Source organism: Stereum hirsutum (genome assembly GCF_000264905.1).
Source record: "Stereum hirsutum FP-91666 SS1 unplaced genomic scaffold STEHIscaffold_11, whole genome shotgun sequence".
NCBI classification, from domain to species: Eukaryota; Fungi; Basidiomycota; class Agaricomycetes; order Russulales; family Stereaceae; genus Stereum; species Stereum hirsutum.
The window spans coordinates 1,214,437-1,235,154 of NW_006763141.1; the positions used below are offsets into that span (position 1 = coordinate 1,214,437).

General features: G+C 50.1%; 7 protein-coding genes across 7 annotated transcripts; 4 read left to right on the top strand and 3 right to left on the bottom strand.

The window, feature by feature from the left end:
- The first annotated feature begins 42 nt into the window (after window positions 1-42).
- STEHIDRAFT_123288 (uncharacterized protein) lies at window positions 43-1,027 on the top strand. The gene has a single exon (XM_007306555.1). The coding sequence runs from the start codon at window positions 362-364 to the stop codon at window positions 938-940; it is 579 nt and encodes a 192-aa protein (XP_007306617.1). The 5' UTR covers window positions 43-361; the 3' UTR covers window positions 941-1,027.
- Window positions 1,028-4,472: 3,445 nt separating this feature from the next.
- On the bottom strand, window positions 4,473-6,250 carry STEHIDRAFT_132823 (uncharacterized protein; the record flags this gene model as incomplete). The annotated part of the gene is made up of 13 exons (XM_007306556.1): window positions 4,473-4,682; window positions 4,758-4,835; window positions 4,894-4,909; window positions 4,975-4,994; window positions 5,056-5,097; window positions 5,168-5,188; window positions 5,271-5,341; window positions 5,409-5,455; window positions 5,510-5,587; window positions 5,645-5,791; window positions 5,857-5,931; window positions 5,988-6,065; window positions 6,120-6,250. 13 exons carry the CDS (start codon window positions 6,248-6,250, stop codon window positions 4,473-4,475), a joined length of 1,014 nt encoding a protein of 337 aa, XP_007306618.1.
- A 1,521-nt stretch (window positions 6,251-7,771) lies between these two features.
- On the top strand, window positions 7,772-8,959 carry STEHIDRAFT_148528 (tryptophan synthase beta subunit-like PLP-dependent enzyme; the record flags this gene model as incomplete). The annotated part of the gene is made up of 2 exons (XM_007306557.1): window positions 7,772-8,042; window positions 8,136-8,959. The coding sequence occupies 2 exons, from the start codon at window positions 7,772-7,774 to the stop codon at window positions 8,945-8,947; spliced, it is 1,083 nt and encodes a 360-aa protein (XP_007306619.1). The 3' UTR covers window positions 8,948-8,959.
- Window positions 8,960-9,359: 400 nt separating this feature from the next.
- STEHIDRAFT_82459 (uncharacterized protein) lies at window positions 9,360-10,490 on the top strand. The gene is made up of 4 exons (XM_007306288.1): window positions 9,360-9,551; window positions 9,661-10,019; window positions 10,115-10,201; window positions 10,281-10,490. The coding sequence occupies exons 1-4, from the start codon at window positions 9,450-9,452 to the stop codon at window positions 10,345-10,347; spliced, it is 615 nt and encodes a 204-aa protein (XP_007306350.1). The 5' UTR covers window positions 9,360-9,449; the 3' UTR covers window positions 10,348-10,490.
- Window positions 10,491-13,612: 3,122 nt separating this feature from the next.
- STEHIDRAFT_112875 (uncharacterized protein) lies at window positions 13,613-15,609 on the bottom strand (the record flags this gene model as incomplete). The annotated part of the gene is made up of 5 exons (XM_007306558.1): window positions 13,613-14,024; window positions 14,283-14,630; window positions 14,704-14,978; window positions 15,095-15,276; window positions 15,567-15,609. The coding sequence occupies 5 exons, from the start codon at window positions 15,607-15,609 to the stop codon at window positions 13,613-13,615; spliced, it is 1,260 nt and encodes a 419-aa protein (XP_007306620.1).
- Window positions 15,610-16,536: 927 nt separating this feature from the next.
- On the bottom strand, window positions 16,537-17,962 carry STEHIDRAFT_112876 (uncharacterized protein; the record flags this gene model as incomplete). Its single annotated transcript, XM_007306559.1, has 7 exons — window positions 16,537-16,607; window positions 16,786-16,886; window positions 16,945-17,151; window positions 17,475-17,509; window positions 17,570-17,592; window positions 17,682-17,770; window positions 17,946-17,962. 7 exons carry the CDS (start codon window positions 17,960-17,962, stop codon window positions 16,537-16,539), a joined length of 543 nt encoding a protein of 180 aa, XP_007306621.1.
- Window positions 17,963-18,747: 785 nt separating this feature from the next.
- On the top strand, window positions 18,748-18,990 carry STEHIDRAFT_123290 (uncharacterized protein; the record flags this gene model as incomplete). The annotated part of the gene is made up of 1 exon (XM_007306560.1): window positions 18,748-18,990. A coding segment is annotated over one exon (243 nt), but the record flags the coding sequence as incomplete, so codon positions are not given.
- Window positions 18,991-20,718: the final 1,728 nt, after the last annotated feature.

Consider the following 20,718-nt stretch of genomic DNA (forward strand, 5'->3'; position numbering starts at 1 on the left):
TCGTTCCCTAAGAAGACACAATGCAATCCCTGTGAATTGGGATTAATGAATGGAAGTACAGAAGCGTAAGCTATTGATAGCAGCGGGACTTGAGAAGACATAGAGACGAAACAGCCTGAATCGGCTGCCAGTGGGAGGGACAAACGGGGCAAGCTAGTCGCTAATCATAAGTTCGTGAGGGAAATAACGCAGAGCGGGCGGTCCAAATCGGACGGACATCATTAGTGGTATTATAAGCGAACACGAGCACAAACCGATCAAAGACGAGTGAGTACAATGAAAACGAAGTCAAAGAGAAAACATAGGATGATGAAGTTAACTATAAACAATAGGTCGCCCGCGACGATGGACAGACGCATTCATGGGACCTAAAACAGAACGAAAACCAAGAAGACACAATCACAAACAAGACACGTTACTTTTACTTCTATCTGGGACAAAACTTCCGTTATCAGCGAGGGAAAGACACGATTCAAGCGGAGCATCGGGGAGAAGAACCAAAACGGCGTACGACCAGTTTTACCGAGTTCGTGCGCAGATGTTTCAAATCGAGGTACTCGCAACTGAGTCAACATCCTCCGCCGCACTACCATCAATCAGCCAACCTCTCACCAATCAAATCCACAACCGAGCAACCGACCAGCTCACTGACCAGTCGGTCGGAGCTTGTCCCTCAGCTCCCACACACTCGACCTTCCGGGTACCTTCCATATTCCTACCCCCGACCTACGCCCCTCCGTGCAATCCAGCCAACAGACCATCGCACGTAGATCACGGCCGAACGACCTATCCGCGTCCACTCCAGCTCTCAGCCCCCCTGACAGGCTTCTTCCTCATCACCTTGCAATGCTTCCCCTTCTTCATATGCCTCTGCAACGCATCCCTCCTCGTGAACGTCTCCGGACAAACAGAGCACAGGTGGATGTTGACCGGCTCGTGAGCCTGCGTCGTGCTAGCATGGCGCTCGAAGTCTCCCTTGCGAGCGAAGTGCTCGCCACATTCGCACCAGAAAATGCCCTCCTTGACTGTGACCATGGGTAGCCGACGGCGCCGAGGCGGGAGGCTCGTCATGGGGATGGTAGAAGTGGAGGCGGAGGCGGAGGACGGAGCAGAAGTGGACGCCGGAGGGTTGGAGTACGAATATGAGGATGATGAATGGGCTGGAGAGGAAGTTGGGACAGACGAGGACTGTGCAGGGGAATAGCCCTGGGAAGAAGTCGACGAATAGGAATGAGGTGATGTTGGGGCGGATGAGTGAGAATATGCAGGCGCGGATAAGTGCTGAGTCGCATATCCCGACCTGGACGCCTGTGGCGCGGACGAAGATGAAGTGGGATATGACGACGACGACGACGGCATGGAGAATGATTGTCCACCGGTAGATACGCGGTGAAGCGAATTGGAATGTGGGGTTTGACTGGCGTAATGTGTGGAATGTGCGATAGCGGGAGGGTTGAAGTGATGATTGAGCGATTGGATAGGAGGAGAAACCGCCGACCCAAGTGCAGGATATGACGATGGAGTAGAATATGGTAATGGAGGCGGATACTGCTGAAGGGATTGTGGAGGTGGAAAGGGCGGTGGATCGAATGATTGAGTAACAAGGGGCGCTGGTTGCAGGAAGGCCGCCTGCCCAGATTGATTCCAAGACTGGGACTCGGCCACATGCGATATCGCGTTCTGACCAGTGGAAGCAGACGGATCCTGCTGCCAGAATGCATTCTGCCTTTGCAGAGTAGAACCAGTCATTCGAGGGTGTAGTGCGATGGGCTGAATACAATGGTCAAAACGTCTTCCGTCTAGCAAGCGATAGACGAACTTACCCAGTTGCCGTGATTAGGATTGGCGTCATCAGCAACATGCTGATGTGACCGAGTAGAAACCGAAGAAACTTGTGAAGTGGGTGATACATCAGAAGGAATAGATGTTCGCCAGAAGTTCTGCTGTGGTTGCACTGGCCACGAGCCCAATCCATGGAAGGAGTGGCTCGCTGGCAAAGAAAGAGAGGACATGGCCTCGTGCTGATTAGGGATCCTGGGGGTCGCGAGAGTCGGCGTCTGAGAGGGAGAAGAAGTTTGTTCAAGAATACTTTGCTGGCTGTTCATAAGTAGAGCTTAGATCTGAGGAGGGATGGAGAGTCTCTGATGAGCGGTGCTGATGGAGTGGGGGGTTACAATGCAGTCTGGCAGAAGGGACAACAAATTTCGAGGCGAAGGTACGCCTCCTTATAACTAGGCGCCCCACGCACCCACCCCATCGTCGCATATGTTGAGCGCGGTGCATTTGACTGATACGACGAGCAGTAGCAGAGACCTTATAGGGACAGAAGCCGCTCCTTATTTAGAAAGAGAGCGGGGAGTTGAGTGCAAACACGAGGCGTTCGTACGCACAACGAACGGACCCTTCCATCGAAGCCCAGAATGTGGCGCTGCTGGGACGCTTCCCCGGCCGACCGGCAAAGGCTGTGATCGGGCCTGAGCCACACTCATGCATGCCTCGACGCTTTCGCGTGTTCGGATTGCGCGCCACAGGACCCGGGCGCTCGTGATGGAAACATACCTCTTTCGTCGACACTCATCCGCTTTCTCTGTCTTTTCTCCCACCAAGTGCTCGGAATTCTGCTGGATCTTTCTCCTGTGGTGCTGTGCTTTCCTCTGATGGCCTAAATATGTACAATCGCTCCAGATCTTTCCGCCCTGTTTGCCTGCTATCTGCAACGCACTTTCCAGGTGTCTGCGCCGCTCAAAGCGTCACCTGTCATCGAAAGCCTCATCTATCCAGTAGAACGTCTTGCAGTCCCAGTTACTCACGTTCAATTCTGCATGCCACCGATTCGACCTAGTTCTCACCCAGAATCTGTCGTTGACGACACTGCTGTGTTTTCTGGAAATACAACCTTTGGTCTGCAATCGACTCACATTCGATACTGTCTAGTCACACGTATACACCAGATTCCAGGGCGGCACATACGCACAGCTTTCTTCTAGAATGGCATACGTCTGCACTACTTTTCGGTCCGCCGTTCTCGAACGCTCCTGTTTCCATAGAAGGGGAACCTCTGGAGTAACCGTCTTTCAAACAGATGGCCGACGATTACGCTTTGCCCTTCATCCACCTTTATTTGCCGGCCGGTATTCAAAAACTTGCAATATCGGCGTTCTAGCTTTGACCTTCCTCTACGTATGGCTATCTTGTACGGACTTCGACTACTTACTCTGGTCCTGGCAATGGGGCCAGTTGTTAGAGCCATTCTCCCATCGGTGGTGCGATTTCAACTAGCACAGAATGTATCATCATCATCGTCACTGGACATACTGAACATGCCCATCATGCATGTTTCTGGCTTCGATGGCTTCGAAGCCAGCATCGCCGTATGCTCGTTTCAGAGATAAGTATGCGCTTCGTCCGACGTCGTAGCTGTGCAAGTGGCAAATAAGCGCCTACATGGGTCCACACTCCGAGGATAAAGCGCCCATCCTCTTTGCTCCTGATTGAGGAATTCTCGTACCGAGTTCATATTTTCGTTACGTTCTGGTACCCCTTGACGAAACTTCAAATGTTGGATAGGATTTCTCCGCGTTCCTTTACCTTTCAGGTATTATACTTTGGGTGGCCCTGCATGCGCTATCGGACTTTGTCCCATGGTGGAAGTCTCTACTGAATGTCGTTGATTCGCATCAAGTTGTGCATGTACGTGCCTATTTCTCTGAACTTCTGATCTTACTGATCCCTCAAGGCTATCCCGACTCGTGCCAATGGCTCCGACAGAACCATCGTCCGAGACTTCGATGTTCACTCGGTGGCGAGTGACGCCACTCACAGTCTGGTGTTTTGGAAGGTGGCGCCGAGCACCGGTTTCGATGTCGAGAGACCGAGGACTTGATGTCGCTGTGGGTGTTTGTGGGTCGCCGTGGGTGTTTGTGGGTCTCGTTCTATCTGCTGGCTCATGCTGACTCGAAGCATAGGTTGCAACCGACGAACGGACCCTCTTTACATAGATGGTACGTTTCAATCTCTCTGTTCTCACTGTGGCCGTAAGTGCTTTCGATGCGCAGGATTCTTGAGAGACAGCTTTTGGTTTCGTTCCTTATGTCGAATGTATGAGGACGCCGCGTTATCTCGGAGGCGTGGGCCACAATTGACCCGTCGTCCTCTAGAGCTCTACTCGTTCATGGATTTCTGACTAGTACTACGTACCGAATATCGCGGGACTTACGATGGTCTAATCAGTCAACGAAGTACAGTTCTTGCATTCGACAGTCTTTGAGGCCTAGGCGAAGTCGACGGAGCGATGGAAGTATCTCCCACTTAATAATTCTACTATAAATCATGATTCATCGCATATATCATCGAAAAGCAAGTGGACCGAAACTCTCTACCCGAACCAGACCAGACTCCGTCATAGTGCATAACAAAGCGGCAATAGCAGGAGACCAAAATACCCACAAACGCGGGAGGCGGGCGAACTCGACTCAAACTATGGGATCATTAGACTTGGTTTCTTTCGTACAGATAGAAGGCATACCATAAGGATCTTGCTCATGATCTCCCGACCGTCCACCGAGTTTGACGTCATCCGGTCGGCGAGACTCGCCGTATGTATCCATCTGGATATCACGCTCGATAGCGATGTTGACCTGTGTGGGGCGAATGCTATGATTGCCAGGCGCGTAGCGGTTGGCCTGCTAGAGAAATAGTGAGTTGGCCAAACTCAGAGATCAGGGAGTTTTAGGAGTGAGGGAGGTAGGATCACGAACGGAAAGATTCAATGAATTCTCTCCTGAGCCTTTTGCGCCTGACATTACTTCGCGCAGCCCTGTTCTTGAGTTTAGGGTCTGGACGAATATCTCGTCAAACAGAGGAAAAGGGCAAGCAGAGGAAAAGGCAACGCACCGACAGGAGGGTATTGCTAAGAAGCAGCGGGAACAGGATCAGTAATGGCACTAGAAGAATGCCAATGCAAAGGAAACGTACGTATATATGCGTCCCATGGGCTAGCAGAACCCGTCTACGTTAGCTATACTCCAGCGATACAACGGCGGAAGGCATGCATACCAAAGCAAAGATTAGATGAAAGTTTGTGCTCTGCAACACCGACTACGCCGATGCAAAAGAGCAGAGCAGACATTAGCTATCGAAACGATACAGTCATAGGACCAGGACCCACGAAACAAATGAGGTCCATGATCTATTTCATGGAAGGCGTATCACGGCGCATCACGACTCATCAGTATGTTCCGAAATCAGAAATACGGCGAGAAAGCACATACACAAAAGAAACTGCCAAACGCCGCCGTTTCCACGGCTCCCCTAATGATCTTGGAGACGACGTTTTGGGTTCCTAAGATATTCCGTGGAGTTGGATCAGTACGGTCTGCCAGTGTCACTCTCTTCGTCATCAGACGTACTGGAATATGCACTGCGATTCTTCGACAGGTAAAAGAACAGCAATAAACTGGAAAATGATAAGCGTGGATAGTTGGAATGGCTTGGTACGGAGTGTACGTACGTGATACCCAAGTCGGTGAGTACGGAAAGAGCCAGCCAGGTATCCACCAGTGGAATGAGCTTTGCGAAATCGTTGATGCTAACAAGGATTCATGAGTAAGTCATGACACAACCGAAGCGATGATGCAAGACGGACTTGGGAGTGAGAAGAGCACCGGTAGCGCCAGCGATACCAAAAGCCCCCTGCGCTACTGATAGAACCACGATGGCACTGAAAATCCCCCAAGAGCTGGAGAACTGCTTGATCCTGTATCCAAGAAATATTTGGATCGGGACAGAGGCACTGTGACGAATAGGCGAAACCACGACGATGAGAATAGATCTTAATGTGAGCTAGGATAAACTTACCACACTGTGACGATTGGCGTAGACGGAAAAGGCCAAGGTGCGGCTGACAATATCTCCAGGTTGTTGAAATTAGTTCTATACGTCCTAACATTGATGAGCGCAAGAACAAAGACGACTGGCGTGCGACGCACACGACGTAGTCCCACAGCATGTACACGCTGGCAGCAACATGGAAGGTATCTAGTAAGAGTACCCAAGCCACCAAGGCCCTGACGGTAAATCAGACAGAAGGTCCGTAACTCATATTCTTGAATGGTACTCACTGCAGCACCACTTTGTCCTTGAACCCAGCCGTATAATACGTGTTGAACTGAACGACACATATGCCAAACAGGAAAACGTTCGTCACAGTAGCAATCACCACGGGCCCTAGAATGAGCGAGATGTCCACCATGGTCTTGCGAATGAAAGCTGTTGGTCGATGAGTGAGAGAGCGGACCCGTAGTAAGGGAAAGATGGGACGTGAGAGTTTGTCGTAATAGAGGGTTTGTTATAATATGTTAGCGCGGACAATCCCATTGCGCTCGTTCCGCTTGGTTGAAACCTGAAGACAAACACATCTATGAAAGTTAAAGGACATGTACAGCAACCCGGCGGAACCTCGAATCGGTCACTGGGGAGCTCAACGGAGGCCGAATCCTCATAAAACTGTAAAACACAACCACAGGCCCCGCCTGATCCTGATACGTATATTCCGAGAGGCACGCAACCCGGAGGGGTTAACGCCCAATCACAGGTTGATGCGCTAATATCGTTGAAAACGTGTTTGCCCGTTTCTCGATATGGGAGAAAAGGTGGAGGATGACGGTGATGAGTTGGTGGAGACTTTTAGGGATATCAATGCTACGTGTAGGGAACATACGCTGGTTATTTCGATGAAATCATACCGCTGCATTGAATGTTTCACAAGCTCAATGGATTTTCTATGGGAGCTAAAGGGAGATAATGATAGAAATGGCAATCCATATGTCCACTCAGAAGCAGCTTCACAGCGGTCGTTACACCGCTTGTCACTGTTGTCGTCAAGTAGACTAGGGTCAGGACATTTTGGGAAACGAAACGCAATAAGACCCTGGGTGGAAAGGACGTAAGGGAGGAAAGAATGAAGGTCACATACTGACCAGTCGAACGCGGTGTAAAACGCTCCGGGGTCAAATGCTTGGCTGGATACTTACATGCGGTGATCGCACAGGGTCTCCTGCACTTGCAGTTGGTATGCACCATCCCGTCGACGTGTTCCTCTAATACACTCATAATTTACCCGGTGTACGTGTACATTGCAGCCTGCATGCGAGCATTCGCCGATGAGTCGATCCCTGTCGATCCAACTGAAGCACTGTGGCACGGATAGGGCCCCGAGTCGAGAGGACGGGCCACGGTGGAAGCACATGTAGCTTGGTACTGCACACCTACCGTGGCAGCCAGAGGAGCTTCGGTCAGGTAATGCTCGATGAATGCTATTGAACAAACACATAACTCTGGAAGTTTGCGTTGAGGTCCGAATCGACGAGTTTGCTTGACATCCGGTGAGTCTTTCTTGGAGTATCTATTCGTGGATCGTTTCCGATCTCGAAAGACAGGCAGAGTACGCGGCTGCATCTCCGCGAAAGTTGCTGAGTTGCAGATCCGTAAGTTGAACTTCTCTAATAACTGCGGCCGCGCTTGGGCCGCGCTGAGTGTGTTCGGAGACGCGTGAACCAATTTCCGTTCGGTTCGACTGCATAGGACCGTATCCACAATGTGCCACGCGAGCGGACCTTAAATTATGGTTACTCTACCGTATCTTATCTTTCCCGCATCTCACCTTCTCCAGTCCTCTGGGTTCGAGTGCTTCGCTCATTGTTCCTGTAAGTGGAAACACCCAAAGACCGAAAAAGAAATCTAACTTACGTTCATAGCATCGAATCTTACTGCCATGGCTGCTATTTCTAGTTGTCCGCCACTCATCCGCCAATCTGTCCTCGATGCCCATGAACGAATTAAACCATATGTTCACCGCACTCCAGTCCTCACGTCGAACACACTAGATGGTTTGGCCACTTCAGCTCTAGATCATCCATGCAAATTATACTTTAAGTGCGAAAACTACCAGAAAATTGGAGCTTTCAAAGCCCGTGGCGCATTCCACGCGATCAGTCGTCTTCGAGATGATGAGCTCAAGAATGGAGTGGTCACTCATAGCAGTGGTATGCACCGTATCCTTTTCTCCGTTGCTCTCCTTTTTTTTCTTCGTCGTATGATCATACGATGATGCTAATTGTTCATTGGTGCCACTACAGGGAACCACGCCGCCGCATTAGCCCTCGCAGCTCGTACCCGCGGCGTAACGGCTCATATTGTCATGCCTTCCATATCTCAGCCGAACAAAATCGCTGCAACTCGCGGCTATGGCGCCAATGTCATCTTCAGTGGTAGTACGTCGCAGGAACGAGAAGCCGTCGTTTACGAAGTCATCGAACGCACCGGCGCAGTTTTGGTACCTCCCTATGACCACCCGGACATCATCTGCGGCCAGGGTACGTTAGGTATCGAGTTGCAGGAGCAGGTACGCGACAAGTTGAGCACCGGAAGTGAAGAAGATACCCTTGACGCGGTTGTGGCGCCATGTGGCGGTGGAGGAATGTTGTCGGGTGTTGCATTGTCGTTCGAAGGACAAGCCACTTTCGTGTTCGGCGCAGAGCCTTCATTTCAAGGAGCAAATGACGCGGAACGCGGTCTTGCTGCGTCCCCTCCAGAGCGTGTCCTCACGGTCAAGTCACTCACCATCGCCGACGGTCTTCGTACACCTTTGGGCGAGATCACCTGGAAGGTCATCAGTAACAAGGGTCTGGTTCAGGGAGTATTCAGTGTGAGCGAGGAGGAGATTAAGGATGCTATGCGTTTAGTCATGGAGCGGATGAAGGTGGTGGTAGAGCCCAGCGCGGTGGTCGGCTTGGCGGTGGTGTTGTATAATAAGAAGTGGCATGAAGAGATGAGAAAGCTCCAGACAGAGAAGGAAAAGACCGGACCCTGGAAGATTGGGATAGTTCTGTCCGGTGGGAATACGACGTTGGAAGCGTGTGCTAAGTTGTTTGGAGGCGTTTCGGAGTAGTTAAGAGTAAGGAAAGGGGATGGATTCGATTCGAGACGTAGGGCTTTACTGTGGACTACATGTTTGGAGCGGCCTTGAATATACTCTACTGTACAACTATCTCAACATCCTAACCGGAAAATCTCTACCCTCTGGTTCGTATGTTATCAATCCTCCGTTTGCACCCCGTTTGTATCTTATCATCTCGAAAAAAAGTGTGAATGCACCATCAGCTCACAGCCTCATCCTAAAGTTCTCTCTATGTCTGGTAATATAAGCTGTATGCAGGCTGTTCAGAGTCTTGAACTTCCTAAAGTTGTGTGACACGAATGTGGCCCCGTGCCACACTCAACGTATAATGTTACGTAAACAACCTCGCCGCAAATTCGCCGCGTCGCGGAAGCGTGCACGATTCAATGCTTCACGCGTCCTGCTCTCTCCGCTCACCTTCTCTTTCTCGCTAGCTATCACTGTATTGTCAACATCTTCGATTTTTCTTCTATTTGCAACTTTTGTAATCATAATGCCTGCTGCACGCGAATCCGGAAAATGTTTCACTTGCCGCAAAGAAATGCCTTGGAATAAAATCAAGCGTTGCGGTCGATGCAAGGGACCTCAGTACTGCGTAAGTCTCCCTGTCCTGTCCATTATCACCATCGACTTCGTGCTTTCCAACTTACAGGAATAAGATGTTCTCCAATTCTGACCATCTGACCGCATACTCATACCTCTAGAGTGAACAATGTCAACTGGCTGATTGGCCTTCTCACAAACGATCTTGTAAACGCCAGACAGTCTGGTACGACAAGTATCGCGCCTGTCAAGATGGCTCCATCCATGAAGGCAAACTCGAGCTCATCACTTGGCCGTCTCCCAATCCGTCTGACGGCACCGGCTGGGGCGCCTGCCTTCTCGAAGAGGCGGACGATCTGAAGAGGAAGTTTGAGACGGAGTTCGGAGGAGACGAGAACAAATTTTTCAAGTACTGGCCACAGGGTTTTAGGTGGACTTGTTGCGGGACGGATGGGGGTATGAATTGGGGGTGTGATCATCATGGAACGGGGAAGAAGGCTTGCACATGTGACTTTTGCAAGTGAGTTCTTATTTGCTTCGCGTTCTTGACTGTGGTGAAAGAGGCTGTTTGAGGAGGTCTCCATGTGGATATCGAGAAGCTGATGATGTTCTTAGGATGGGTGCGCCACTTCCGGACAAGATTTATAGGGAGAGGTCTGCCACTCGCTATGGTCTGACACTCCAACGTGGGCCCGACCCTAGGTACGTCATTTCTCCTCTAAATAATCCCCCAATCTATGTTGTCCGTCATACGAAACATCCTCTCTTAATGCCCTACCAGGTCATACAACTCGGTCGACGCAGGGATAAGTGCGCGCATGCGAGGAGTTCTTGGCCTCGATCTCTAACTCAAGGAGCAGCCACATTGTCCCAGCGTCGCTCATCGATCTCCATAATTGTGGCCGACGTGTTATGGGTGCTATTTCTACCGAGATGGCGAAGTTTGTTTTGTTTCCCTTTGTCCTGTTACACTTACAGTCAGTTTAGTGCGTCAAGTCAGGTTTGATGTATCGTTACCAAACCCGTGAGTCTCGTCAACTCGACAACGAACCACTAATCGGTGGAGATGTTGACTTTCTCGTCCATATCGATCTGTCTATTCGGCGAACATGGCTCTCATGTTATCAACGAGCACTCTGAAAGCTCGGATTTGATGAGCACCGTTGCGTTTTCTCTCCCAAGGTTGCCTCACAAGGTCACGCTCGTCACGATAAGCTTGAGAGCATTGTTGCTGGATCCGTGTGCTTCAGCTGACAGCCACTTCTAACAACTTTCCTTTCCCTTGTCATCGGCAATGTCGATACCCTCTTCCTCGTATAAACATCACTCCAATAAAATCTCCTGACTCTGACTCGTAATCTGGCCCGACGCCTTGTGCACTTGTGTTGTTTGCGTTGTTCGGTATACTAGGATTGGCGACCAGAGTCAACCGCATCTTTCCCTTAGCGTCGACGGGATACTAGACGCAGATCCTCCTCTTATGTCCAGGGAGTCCGTCGGTCATGGGGTGTCAGAGCAAGAAGGCTGTAATGCTACCGGTGTTGTAATTTTTACAATCGGTGCGAATCAATAAGTTCATTGACAACGCTGCAGAGTCGCCGCAATGATCAGCGTCTTCTCGGAAGCACTCAAGACTGCCTCGTCCACATTGGGATTTATTCGGTTTGTTGGGACACGGCAGGCCGATATCCTGTCGCAGTGTCGTCTACGAAGCAAGGTGATGGCTTCCTCCCGATTGCGTACTATGTTTAAGACGAACGTTATGATAGCAGCTGTATCTTCAAATCCAAGGCATGGTTAAATTCAGCCTCTGCCTGATGAAATCCCACTGAAGATTTAATACAGGTCTCACACCAAATGCGTCATGCCCTTACTTATTCGAGCAAACCCACCGAGCAGCAACTATTACAGCTCTAGGCCTCCTGATCGTACCAGGCGTGACGTATTGCGCCGTGTGAGCACACGTCAACAACGAACTTCAAATGATCTGCTCTCATCAAAGGGTACAGTCGCCTTGTGTTGCTCGTCCGACCCTGCCAATCGCAACCAGCCCGAAATATTGCGGTAATATTTCTTTAAAATATTTCATAAATTCTCCACCGAAGATATCGCTCGACTATCCATACCTCCAAGTCTTCACTGATACCTGCTGTAGGGTTACTCGATGTCCAATGGTGCTTCAGGGCATCCATCCTATATTGGCCATCGCGCGTCGCCCTGCAGAAGACTCTGCGTGATATGACCACCGGGACCTCCGCGATGCAGGGTCAGACACCCCCTCGTTTTTGGTTTGCGCAACTGTCTCAGCAACGCGTTCAACACAGTTCTTTGTGTTAGCGAACGAAGGGCCTCGGAGCAAGCCCTTTCAGGCAGCGATGTTGGCGCTCTTAGTTATGCAGGGCGACCTAAATAATAATTCGGTGACATCTGAGACCGATGACGTTCTTCAAAACATTGCAGCATCAGATCGTCCAGGACCATTAAAGTCGACCACTGGAGACAAAGTCCAATGTCCTCCGTGAATTTAGCCTGAAGATAAGATGATCATATTCAATGTAAATTCTGTATATCTCTGCCAGCGACATTCTGATCATTTTACCAATAAAATTTCGCATAGCATCTTTCTTACTCGCTCGATGATAATTTAAGTATTACCTTACAGGGCATGCAGAATGTTTTCGAGTTTGTTTTCAAAAAATTTGATAAGATTTTAGTCTAAATAAATTCTCGCTCAGACCACGCGCCCTTTTCTCAATAACCTCGGAGAAGCTAGGGAGAGTTTTTCGGAGTTCATATTACAAATATGTTCGTATTTATGGCGGTAAATCTAGTCGGGACTCTATGTGGATTATGTCGCGACGTCTCAACATCTCGACGCAAACCGCCTGGACATCGCACCATCGCATGGCAATAACATGCCAATACTCGCCACGTCAAATCTTCACATGCCTCTCGCAGCCAACCCTCTGTCTTGCGACTTGTTTCCATCGTGCTTGCGACCCCCCTTGATGTCGTCATCTGAGCACTCGAGGATTGTGAAGGACTTCGCCTCGTCACATCTCTATAACGCCACTCGCCCGTACGCTCACTCGACGTTTCCGACAGAATTTTGGTCTCTTGTGGACCAAAATAGACACAGATTATCTCGCTTACACCTGAAGCTGTCGTCGCCAGCTATAAGCGCCATGGGCCATGTTGACGATGCATATCAACACGGAGGTTGGAGATGGAAAGAAGTGAGTGATGAGGGGCGGAGCGTATGATGAGAAGCAACGCGGAGAAAGCAACGCACCATGGCACTTAGCTTGCCCCAGCAATCATTGCTCAACAGCGTCTCGGTCACCCACGTCCTGATCGCTTCCGAGTCCTTCTTGCGAGTCGGCAATTGATTCCTTGAAATCCGCGCAAGAGAGTCCGTGAGTTAATCGCCCAACGTCAAGATAGTCAAAAAAACAGACGAAAGAAAGGAATGGGTACTGCTTACTGATCATACTATAGTTGCATCGCCAACAGCGTTGTGAAAGCACTCATATGGTGGCCTTGCCACTCGCCCTCACTCGCCACTCACAGTTTGTGCCACCCGGAATCTGCCGGAGACGCTCAGGTTCCTCCTGAACGCCGAACACGATTCCTTCCTTCCAGCCTTCGTCTTCGCCTCCTTTCATCCTCAGTTTTCTACTTGGCGGCGCTGATGACTCTGACGGATCCAGCTGTAGGTGCACCCAGGGCTTTTAACACGGTAGCTATCAGAAATCATGTCGAACCAGTGTCGAACTACTCAGACCAGCACCTGCAGCTGGCACTGGATTAGACGCATAGCGGCTCTTTCAGGACATCCTTGAACGATTATGACCATGGAAAGTCCGAGGGGAGTACCAGCAGTTGAGGCTGAGAGTGTTCAGATGATGATACGGTACGTTTCTTTCTCTCTCAACAGATTTATTTTATCGTCTGGACGTTGAGAGATGTTAGAGGACAGCTACTGTATGAGTCGCGACATGCTCGATCATGTCCGTTCGCATCGGCCAAATCGCACAACTCTGGCGGACTATTTTGGGATTGCCTCCGGATCACCGGACCTCGCCGAACGCCACCCATTCCCGTCAGCCTCTGTCAGGACTCGCAGGACGTCGCACACAATTGCGAGCAGTGACCAGGCATTGCAGAGCTGGAATCACAGTCCTCCGACGGGCCCATCCATTCTTGCTGCATGGCAGGGGCGACACCGCCTGCCAGTGCCGTTGACCCCAGACGAAACGAGCGCCACACAGTCATCGTGCATATGCGTGAGAGCTTGATTACGTGAGCTGTTGATTTTCGTCGTCGTCGACCTTCAGGTTGGCCTTCCTTTCTTACGCGACTCTCGACGTTGAGACGTGCTGCTCTCTCGCGCCTATAGTGGATCCACACACTGGCAACCCCTTCCGGGGCAGTCGTGAAATTGTGGATCGCGTGTACCCCTTCGTTCACTGTCCAAGACCGGCCGTCGTACTTTCGCGCAACCCTCACACGACCCAGCGCGATACTTCGAGAGGATAGAGGGCCAATTTATGTGATGGGAAGCTTCCTTAGGCAGTGGATTAAGGCATTGCTAGTGCGTCTTTCCACTTTTTCCATCCGCCGACTTTCGCTGACTGAGCTTGCCGTGCTCATTTATCTCCAGACTCGTCTCTTGCTACGTTTAGTCCATAACACTCAATGTACTATAACATGTGCCATAAAAATAGTATGTTGTTTCGAGTATTGGTATCGTGTGCGAAGGAAACCAGCGATATGTAAGAACTAGTATGAGTCAAAACCGGCGGCTGCTAGGATGTCGCCGTCGTCCGGCTCTTCGCCTGACCCTCCTTCGTCATCGGAATCCTCGTCGTCATCGGAATCCTCGTCATCGTCAGAATCCTCGTCGTCTGAGTCGCTCTCGTTGTCCTCTTCCTCACCCTCTTCATTTTCTCCTGGAATGTCTTCCCCAACCGCTTCCGGTACGACTCCGACTTCCTCGGCTCCTTCATCATCCTGCCACAATGCACCGGCTGCCGGGACATCGAGTCGAAGGCTTTCGTTGCATGAACTAGTGCTCCTGTGCCCTACACCACCGCCGCGGAAACGCATAACCATATCTCGATCAACGAACCTAGCAATATGGTTTATTATCACGAGAACGGCTGAGACACCCATCCGAGGGTAATAAAAGATATAAGACTCACATATTCACGTACATGGAGTCCCAATCGTCCTCCTCGTCCTCAATGTTCTTGCCATGGGAGCGAGCGAGTGAAGGACTGGCGAGGAGTGTGGATGTACGGCCATAGTGGTACGCAGGAATGATGTGTGCGCCGCGGACAACATCAGCCGGGTTGACGAAGCCAAAGGCATCCGGTACATCTTCGTGGACGAAGCGGAGACGAGGAAGGCGTTTCCTCACCCAGCCGTAGTCGTTGACGGGATCGGTATACCAACGGACCCACAGGAACTCGAAACGCTGCCAGTCCCCCGGTTCGCCGTTAAGGCCACGGTGGCGTAGCATGCAATGAAACACGCAAATGACGCGTGCATACAATATGGATGTGCGCCATCCCGCTCGTCGTTCGAAAGCACCATGATATCGCGACACTTTCGAGGATTGATGGAGTCCTGAGCTCTACGAACGTCGTAGGTGGTGTAATTAATGCGAAGACGACGGTGGCGATAGAAGCGGTTTTTCTGGATTTCGATGTTATCGCGCTCTTCAGGTGAGAACACACGCTCCTCGATGCCCATAAGCCGTGCATATGCATGATCTATGAAACGGATAGCGAAGTCCTGCAGGGATTCAAAAAAAAAGCCCAATGAGAGAATGACACAAGTATGTTGCTAAGGGACAAACCTTGAGGGCGGGATCAGTACCGGGAGAGACCTTGCAAGCAAGGTAACGAGGACACTAAACGAGACCAGCAAGCAAAGGGATACGTAGCGGCACGCCTGTTGGTGGTACGAATTACTATCGACCGTCCAGGTAGATAGCACCCTACAATCTCTCTTTGGTCCATATAAACATTGAGACAATGCAAAACAAAAGTGATATGCGTACCACGTGTATAATCCACGGAGCTCGTTGGGAAGGCAAGCATCATTGTTGATGTTGAGGTAAGTCAGCAGCCCTAACCTAGGTCCGATCCTCACGGCGGGCAAAACCCGGCAACATCCGAGATTTTATGCGGAGTTCATTGAGGGTTTATGTGTAAAATCCCCCCCCCCCCCATTAAATCCCGGGTGTTTTTTGAATTAAGAACCAATATTTTATTGTGATCTTATTTTGATCGATTCGCAGCATCGCAACGTTGCGATTTGTGGATTCCGGACATCGAGTTGCGAGTCGTAAGATGTTGCGAATCTTGAGAGATCTCAAGTCGGTCGCAATACTATCGACAGTGAATAACATCGCACTCGTTGAAACGTTGAGACTGCGTGGAGTGTGCTCTAATCAGCGAATCCGACGACCTAGTTTCATGTCAAGGGGCAGCAAGAGCAAAAACTGAGGAGGGGTGCAATCTTGATCTGTGTCCCGCGGACATCTCCGGAGATCCCTTTCAGTCGAAGATGTCTTGGAACGTGTTAGCGATTCCGATGGATGAAGGTGTCTGTTCTATTTTTGGCTCACGTTCACCTCCCTGTCCTCAACAATTCGAGAGCATACGCCGATTTCTTTTCCGAAGGCATAACGCTTGGGTCCGGACCCAGTTCTCGCTGGCCACAGATGGGAGCTCATGTGGGAATAGGCCTTTGGGCTGAGGGGTGCGATTTCTACTAGTATACGTACCAAGGCGACGTGGCGGTTGAGTGACTTGGCACCTGACAATTTAATATCTGGTATATGTCAGTTACCGGTGACCCGTATGTCACGACCGCACAAGTCAGGAATTGTCTTCTCGGAGACAGATGATCAGATTTATTTCAGCAGTACGTCACAACAAGATCGCGCGTAAGGAAGAAAAACCAAGAAATTGAATAGCAACAAAGAAATCGAAGACAACAGCGGACAAACAGAGGGAAAGCAAGATTCAGAGCGCACGAAAACAAGACAAGTCGGATGCAACAACTAATCCTACACCTCGAATCTCTGAGAGCTGACCTAAGTGCCAGAGGAGACGCAATCGAAGTGCGGGTCCAACATATTAGCATGTATACTGAATAGTATGACTAAGACTCACGCATCGCGCCACAAAGACGTCCCTTCGGAGAGCGGATGTTAGACAAGTATGAACACACATGCGGGACCACTTACCTGTATCACAACACATGGAACGTACCGCGACCCTCCCCGTTAATCTGAACCCTGACGCAGTAATGCTCCACCCGCGTCCAGGTTCCGTCATCTAGCATATGCCAGTTGTTGTGCCATCCAGAACCGCTTGTAGAAATAGTCAGAGCGGAGTACGCGCGCATACCAAAGAACAGAATGCACTCACTCGACGTCAACTACTATGTGCGTATCTCCCTCGGATATCGAGAGATGAAACTCGTCGAACACGAAAAAAAGACAGTAGTCTTTACAGTGGCGGATTTGGCGACGGTTCTTCTTGGTTTTCTTCTTCCAGAGGGTGTCAGGGACATTGATGTCGACGATGCGCCTGTACCCGCCGATCTCTTCAACGTGCTGGTGAATGAGCTGCATGCTTTGTTAAAAGGCTGAAAGGTGTCAGCCAGTAAACACCCAATAACAACCAGGGGAATAGAAGGAAATGCCAACACGAATAATTCGCGATGGTATGGAGCGTGTGTTGGTGATGGAATGCTCACCTGGAAGCTTGCGTAGTTCGAAGATCAAGAGGACATGGAAACGACGACAGGAGAGTCAGCGATCGCCGAAACGAGAAGACATGAAGAAGAACGCACCTGAAGTCGAAACGGAGAGCAATACACAGTCGAGTGTGTCGAAGGCAAGAAAGGATCCAGCTCAGAAACACAAATCAAACAAGAAATAAAGCGGGGAACTTACTTAGAAATCAGAACGTGTAACAATTCGGAAGAACACTGGCGAGGAAGAAGCAGAAGAGTTAGCGCGAGCGAACGGAACAAGCATGTCAAACATACCTGAACTTTGGTGTCGGCCACAGCTGTGCAGGAAACGCGTGAAGTATTCACGAACGTCCGATACAGCTGCTCAAATGATGACAAATAATGTAGAACAGAGAGGAAGACTTACCTGGGATTGAAACGTACGAGTCCAAGTTCGGTGTGCGGGATTGTAAGAGGAGGAAAGGGTCAGAGACCCCGCAAGAAACAGTCAGAAGCCTGACAACTTACCTGAAGTCCAAATCGGTTAGTACAAGTTGAACGCGCAGCGGATTCAACCAAATAGCAAGTCAGAAATACAGCAACATTGACAAAGAAAATGGACACCCTACCTGGAGTCGAGACACACAAGCCCAAGTCGATAGAACAAGTCTGAAAGGGCACCGCAACTCACCTGAACGCGAAGGCCATGGTCTGAAGCTCGAAGGGTAGAAATTCAATGACGATATATTTGACGTCCTGGCCTTTGGGGGACTTGAGTTCGTTATGCCCACCGGCCGTGGTCTCTTTTCCATGAAGTAGACCGCTACATTAAGCGAGCCAACATCGGCATATTCCTACAGCGAGAGAGCTGTTTCGAAAACTTGGTCGATAGTGTCGCATCCTCGTGACAATGGTAACTGCCAATCACGGTTCCTATACTTGTTCTTTACTTACTGATGATGCGATTGCACATAGATTTGTGATTCTGAATGAACCAACAAGAAAATCGAGTCCCTTACACATCATTCCTACACACGCCACTCGTCAGATACCGCCACGTAACAGACCAACGTAGCCACTCACCTTAGTTACTGATCTCCACCCCCTACAGCAGGAGACCGTTGAACTGATGCTACGAACACATACTATTGACTAGCTCCTGCGAGCGGTTTCTCAGAGTGCTAAGTTCAACTGCCAGCTGTCTGCATTTCCAACTCCGCTCGACTTCTAAGATGCTCGGCTAGCTCCGAGAAATAAAGCGATTGCCCAGATGTTTCACTAAGTATTGTGCATTTCTAGAGTTTATCTACTAGATTGAAGGCATGGGCGTTACATTTTCGAGCTCGATATTCGTTTTATTACCTTTACCTTGCTTCAAGGTCCTTCCAACCCCCGTAACCTGCAAATCCGTTGCCAAAAACAAACATGTACAAACAAATGATGTGGCGTGGCGCCACACTGCGCGTCGTCCACGATGCATTTGCACGAATTATACTGTACTTTTTCGACCAAAGGTTCATCAAGAATTTACGTCACCCATCAGTTTCGCCCGGGTCACGGTTCAGAAACCGTGCGTGAGCGTGACGGGACCAGTAAATGGTTCAGAAAACAACGTAGGCGCTTGCGAAAATGATTATTTTGCGCAAGCGCCTGCCGAGGTCACTGTTCGCTCACCCTGCGTTATGCGTGAGGTCACGCAGTATTTTGTTCGGTTCGTCAACGCGGAGAACGCGTGACGAACCTTTGGTCGAAAAAGTACAGTATATCTACTCGACTTGCAGTTGTGACTCCGCAAACAAATTGTATTGACAGTATGGGGTCTCAGACTTGAGCTAATAGAACAATAAACACAGTGGGCACAGTGGTATGAATACTGTAGTTTTTCGCGCACAAGTTCGTGTCCCGTGTCCCATGGGAGCCGTGAACGAACTTGTGCCGACATCACATACTACATAGCCCAACCAATATCGCTGTCTGCGATAGCCCACTGGAACTCGTAATGAAGAAGCGAGTCACGACTTCGGAGAAAGACATTCGCATGTTCAGCATCGCCGACATCCTTCCATCCTACCGGCATCTTGCGCTTCGACGCTGATTCCGTCCACGGACTGCCCATGTTGAAAAATTCTTCCGTTTGTTTACCACCTGCCAGCGCGATCTGGTACCTCGTCGTTGTAGCGTACTTCTCGCAGATAACCTTTGCGTGTTTCAACAGTTTGTCGAAATCGGTTTCATGATCTTGGAAGTATGTGTTGAGGTCATCTTCTCATAGATGCACTTTAAGGTAAGCTCGTCAGTTTCTTGTCCAAGAATGCGCTCAACGATTATCACTCACTTCCGACAGTCAGAAACATCGGCCTTCAATGCATCTACCACTAGATGCTCAGTGGAGTCGCAGTCTGGTCGTTTCACATTCTTCACGGTCCCGCCGAGCAATACGTTTAGCGAGCAGTGCGATGACAGGTCATAACTCTCGGAAACGCGCCAGTGCGTACGAAGAATTCTCTCCAGGTCTAGCCAGCCCATGAGCTACAACTAGGTCACCAAGGTAGCGCACCAAACACCAACGAGAACGATGGCTGTAATTATTCACGCTCGTCCCATTGAGTCATTGACACAGCCTGATCACTTGCTAGAGCTTGAGCTCCTCGGTGCATGTAATGGACACATATACTCAACTTTGGCACTGTCAGGATTGAACTGGCATGTGGGGTTGGACCAGGTGCCCGTTGACAAGAGTAATGGTAAGAAGGAGACCGCGCTCTGTGCCCTTCTCACACCTTGTGTCCCTAGGTTATGGGTTGGGAAATCGACTTATGACGCCTTCATGGCAGTCAACACGCTTCAACACCGTACAAAATAACCGCGGTTGAGGTACCGCGGTGGCAAGAGGCGAACCCGTGCCACACCGCGGGCTACCCGTACCCGTACCCGTGCGGGTGCGGTGTTTGGCGGGTACGGGTACGGGTTCGTCTCTGGCACCCGCGGTTGGACCCGTGCAAAACCCTAGTGTCTACATGTCTACATTTACTCATCGTCACTCAAAACTTGTTCTTGACAAGCCGATGCACGTACTCCGAATGTGTTCCCAACAGCGACCTGTCGACGTGGCTCTTACACCCCTTTCGAATCGGACGAAGAAGAAGCAGCGGTTGAGTCAGCACTCGTGGGACTTGCGCCCTTTCCATATGGCTGTTGCGACGAGGTAGCGGGATTCTCGTTCAACCTATTATTACATTTAAGAACGCCAATTCCTCGTCGTATTGCTGTCTGTGCTCTGGTCGAACAAAGCTTTGCATGACGGTCTTCTTGATAGTTGTGATTTTTTTGGTTTGATATACATGTTTGAGTGCTTCGTCAAGTCCATTGGAAGGCATGGTTCCGAAAGCTTGCTGTGGCACCGAGGATTACTCGTCTGAGCCCGCATCTAGCACGTTCATCTCGCTCTTGTCCTGTTCCTTCCC

What these genes read in the sequence shown, in the direction of transcription:
- STEHIDRAFT_82459 (XM_007306288.1), top strand. Translation starts at nt 9,450, where the DNA reads ATGCCTGCTGCACGCGAATCCGGAAAATGTTTCACTTGCCGCAAAGAA. An exon ending in TGCACATGTGACTTTTGCAA is followed by an intron (nt 10,020 to 10,114) that starts GTGAGTTCTTAT and finishes TGATGTTCTTAG; the next exon opens with GATGGGTGCGCCACTTCCGG. An exon ending in CAACGTGGGCCCGACCCTAG is followed by an intron (nt 10,202 to 10,280) that starts GTACGTCATTTC and finishes ATGCCCTACCAG; the next exon opens with GTCATACAACTCGGTCGACG.
- STEHIDRAFT_123288 (XM_007306555.1), top strand. Translation starts at nt 362, where the DNA reads ATGGGACCTAAAACAGAACGAAAACCAAGAAGACACAATCACAAACAA.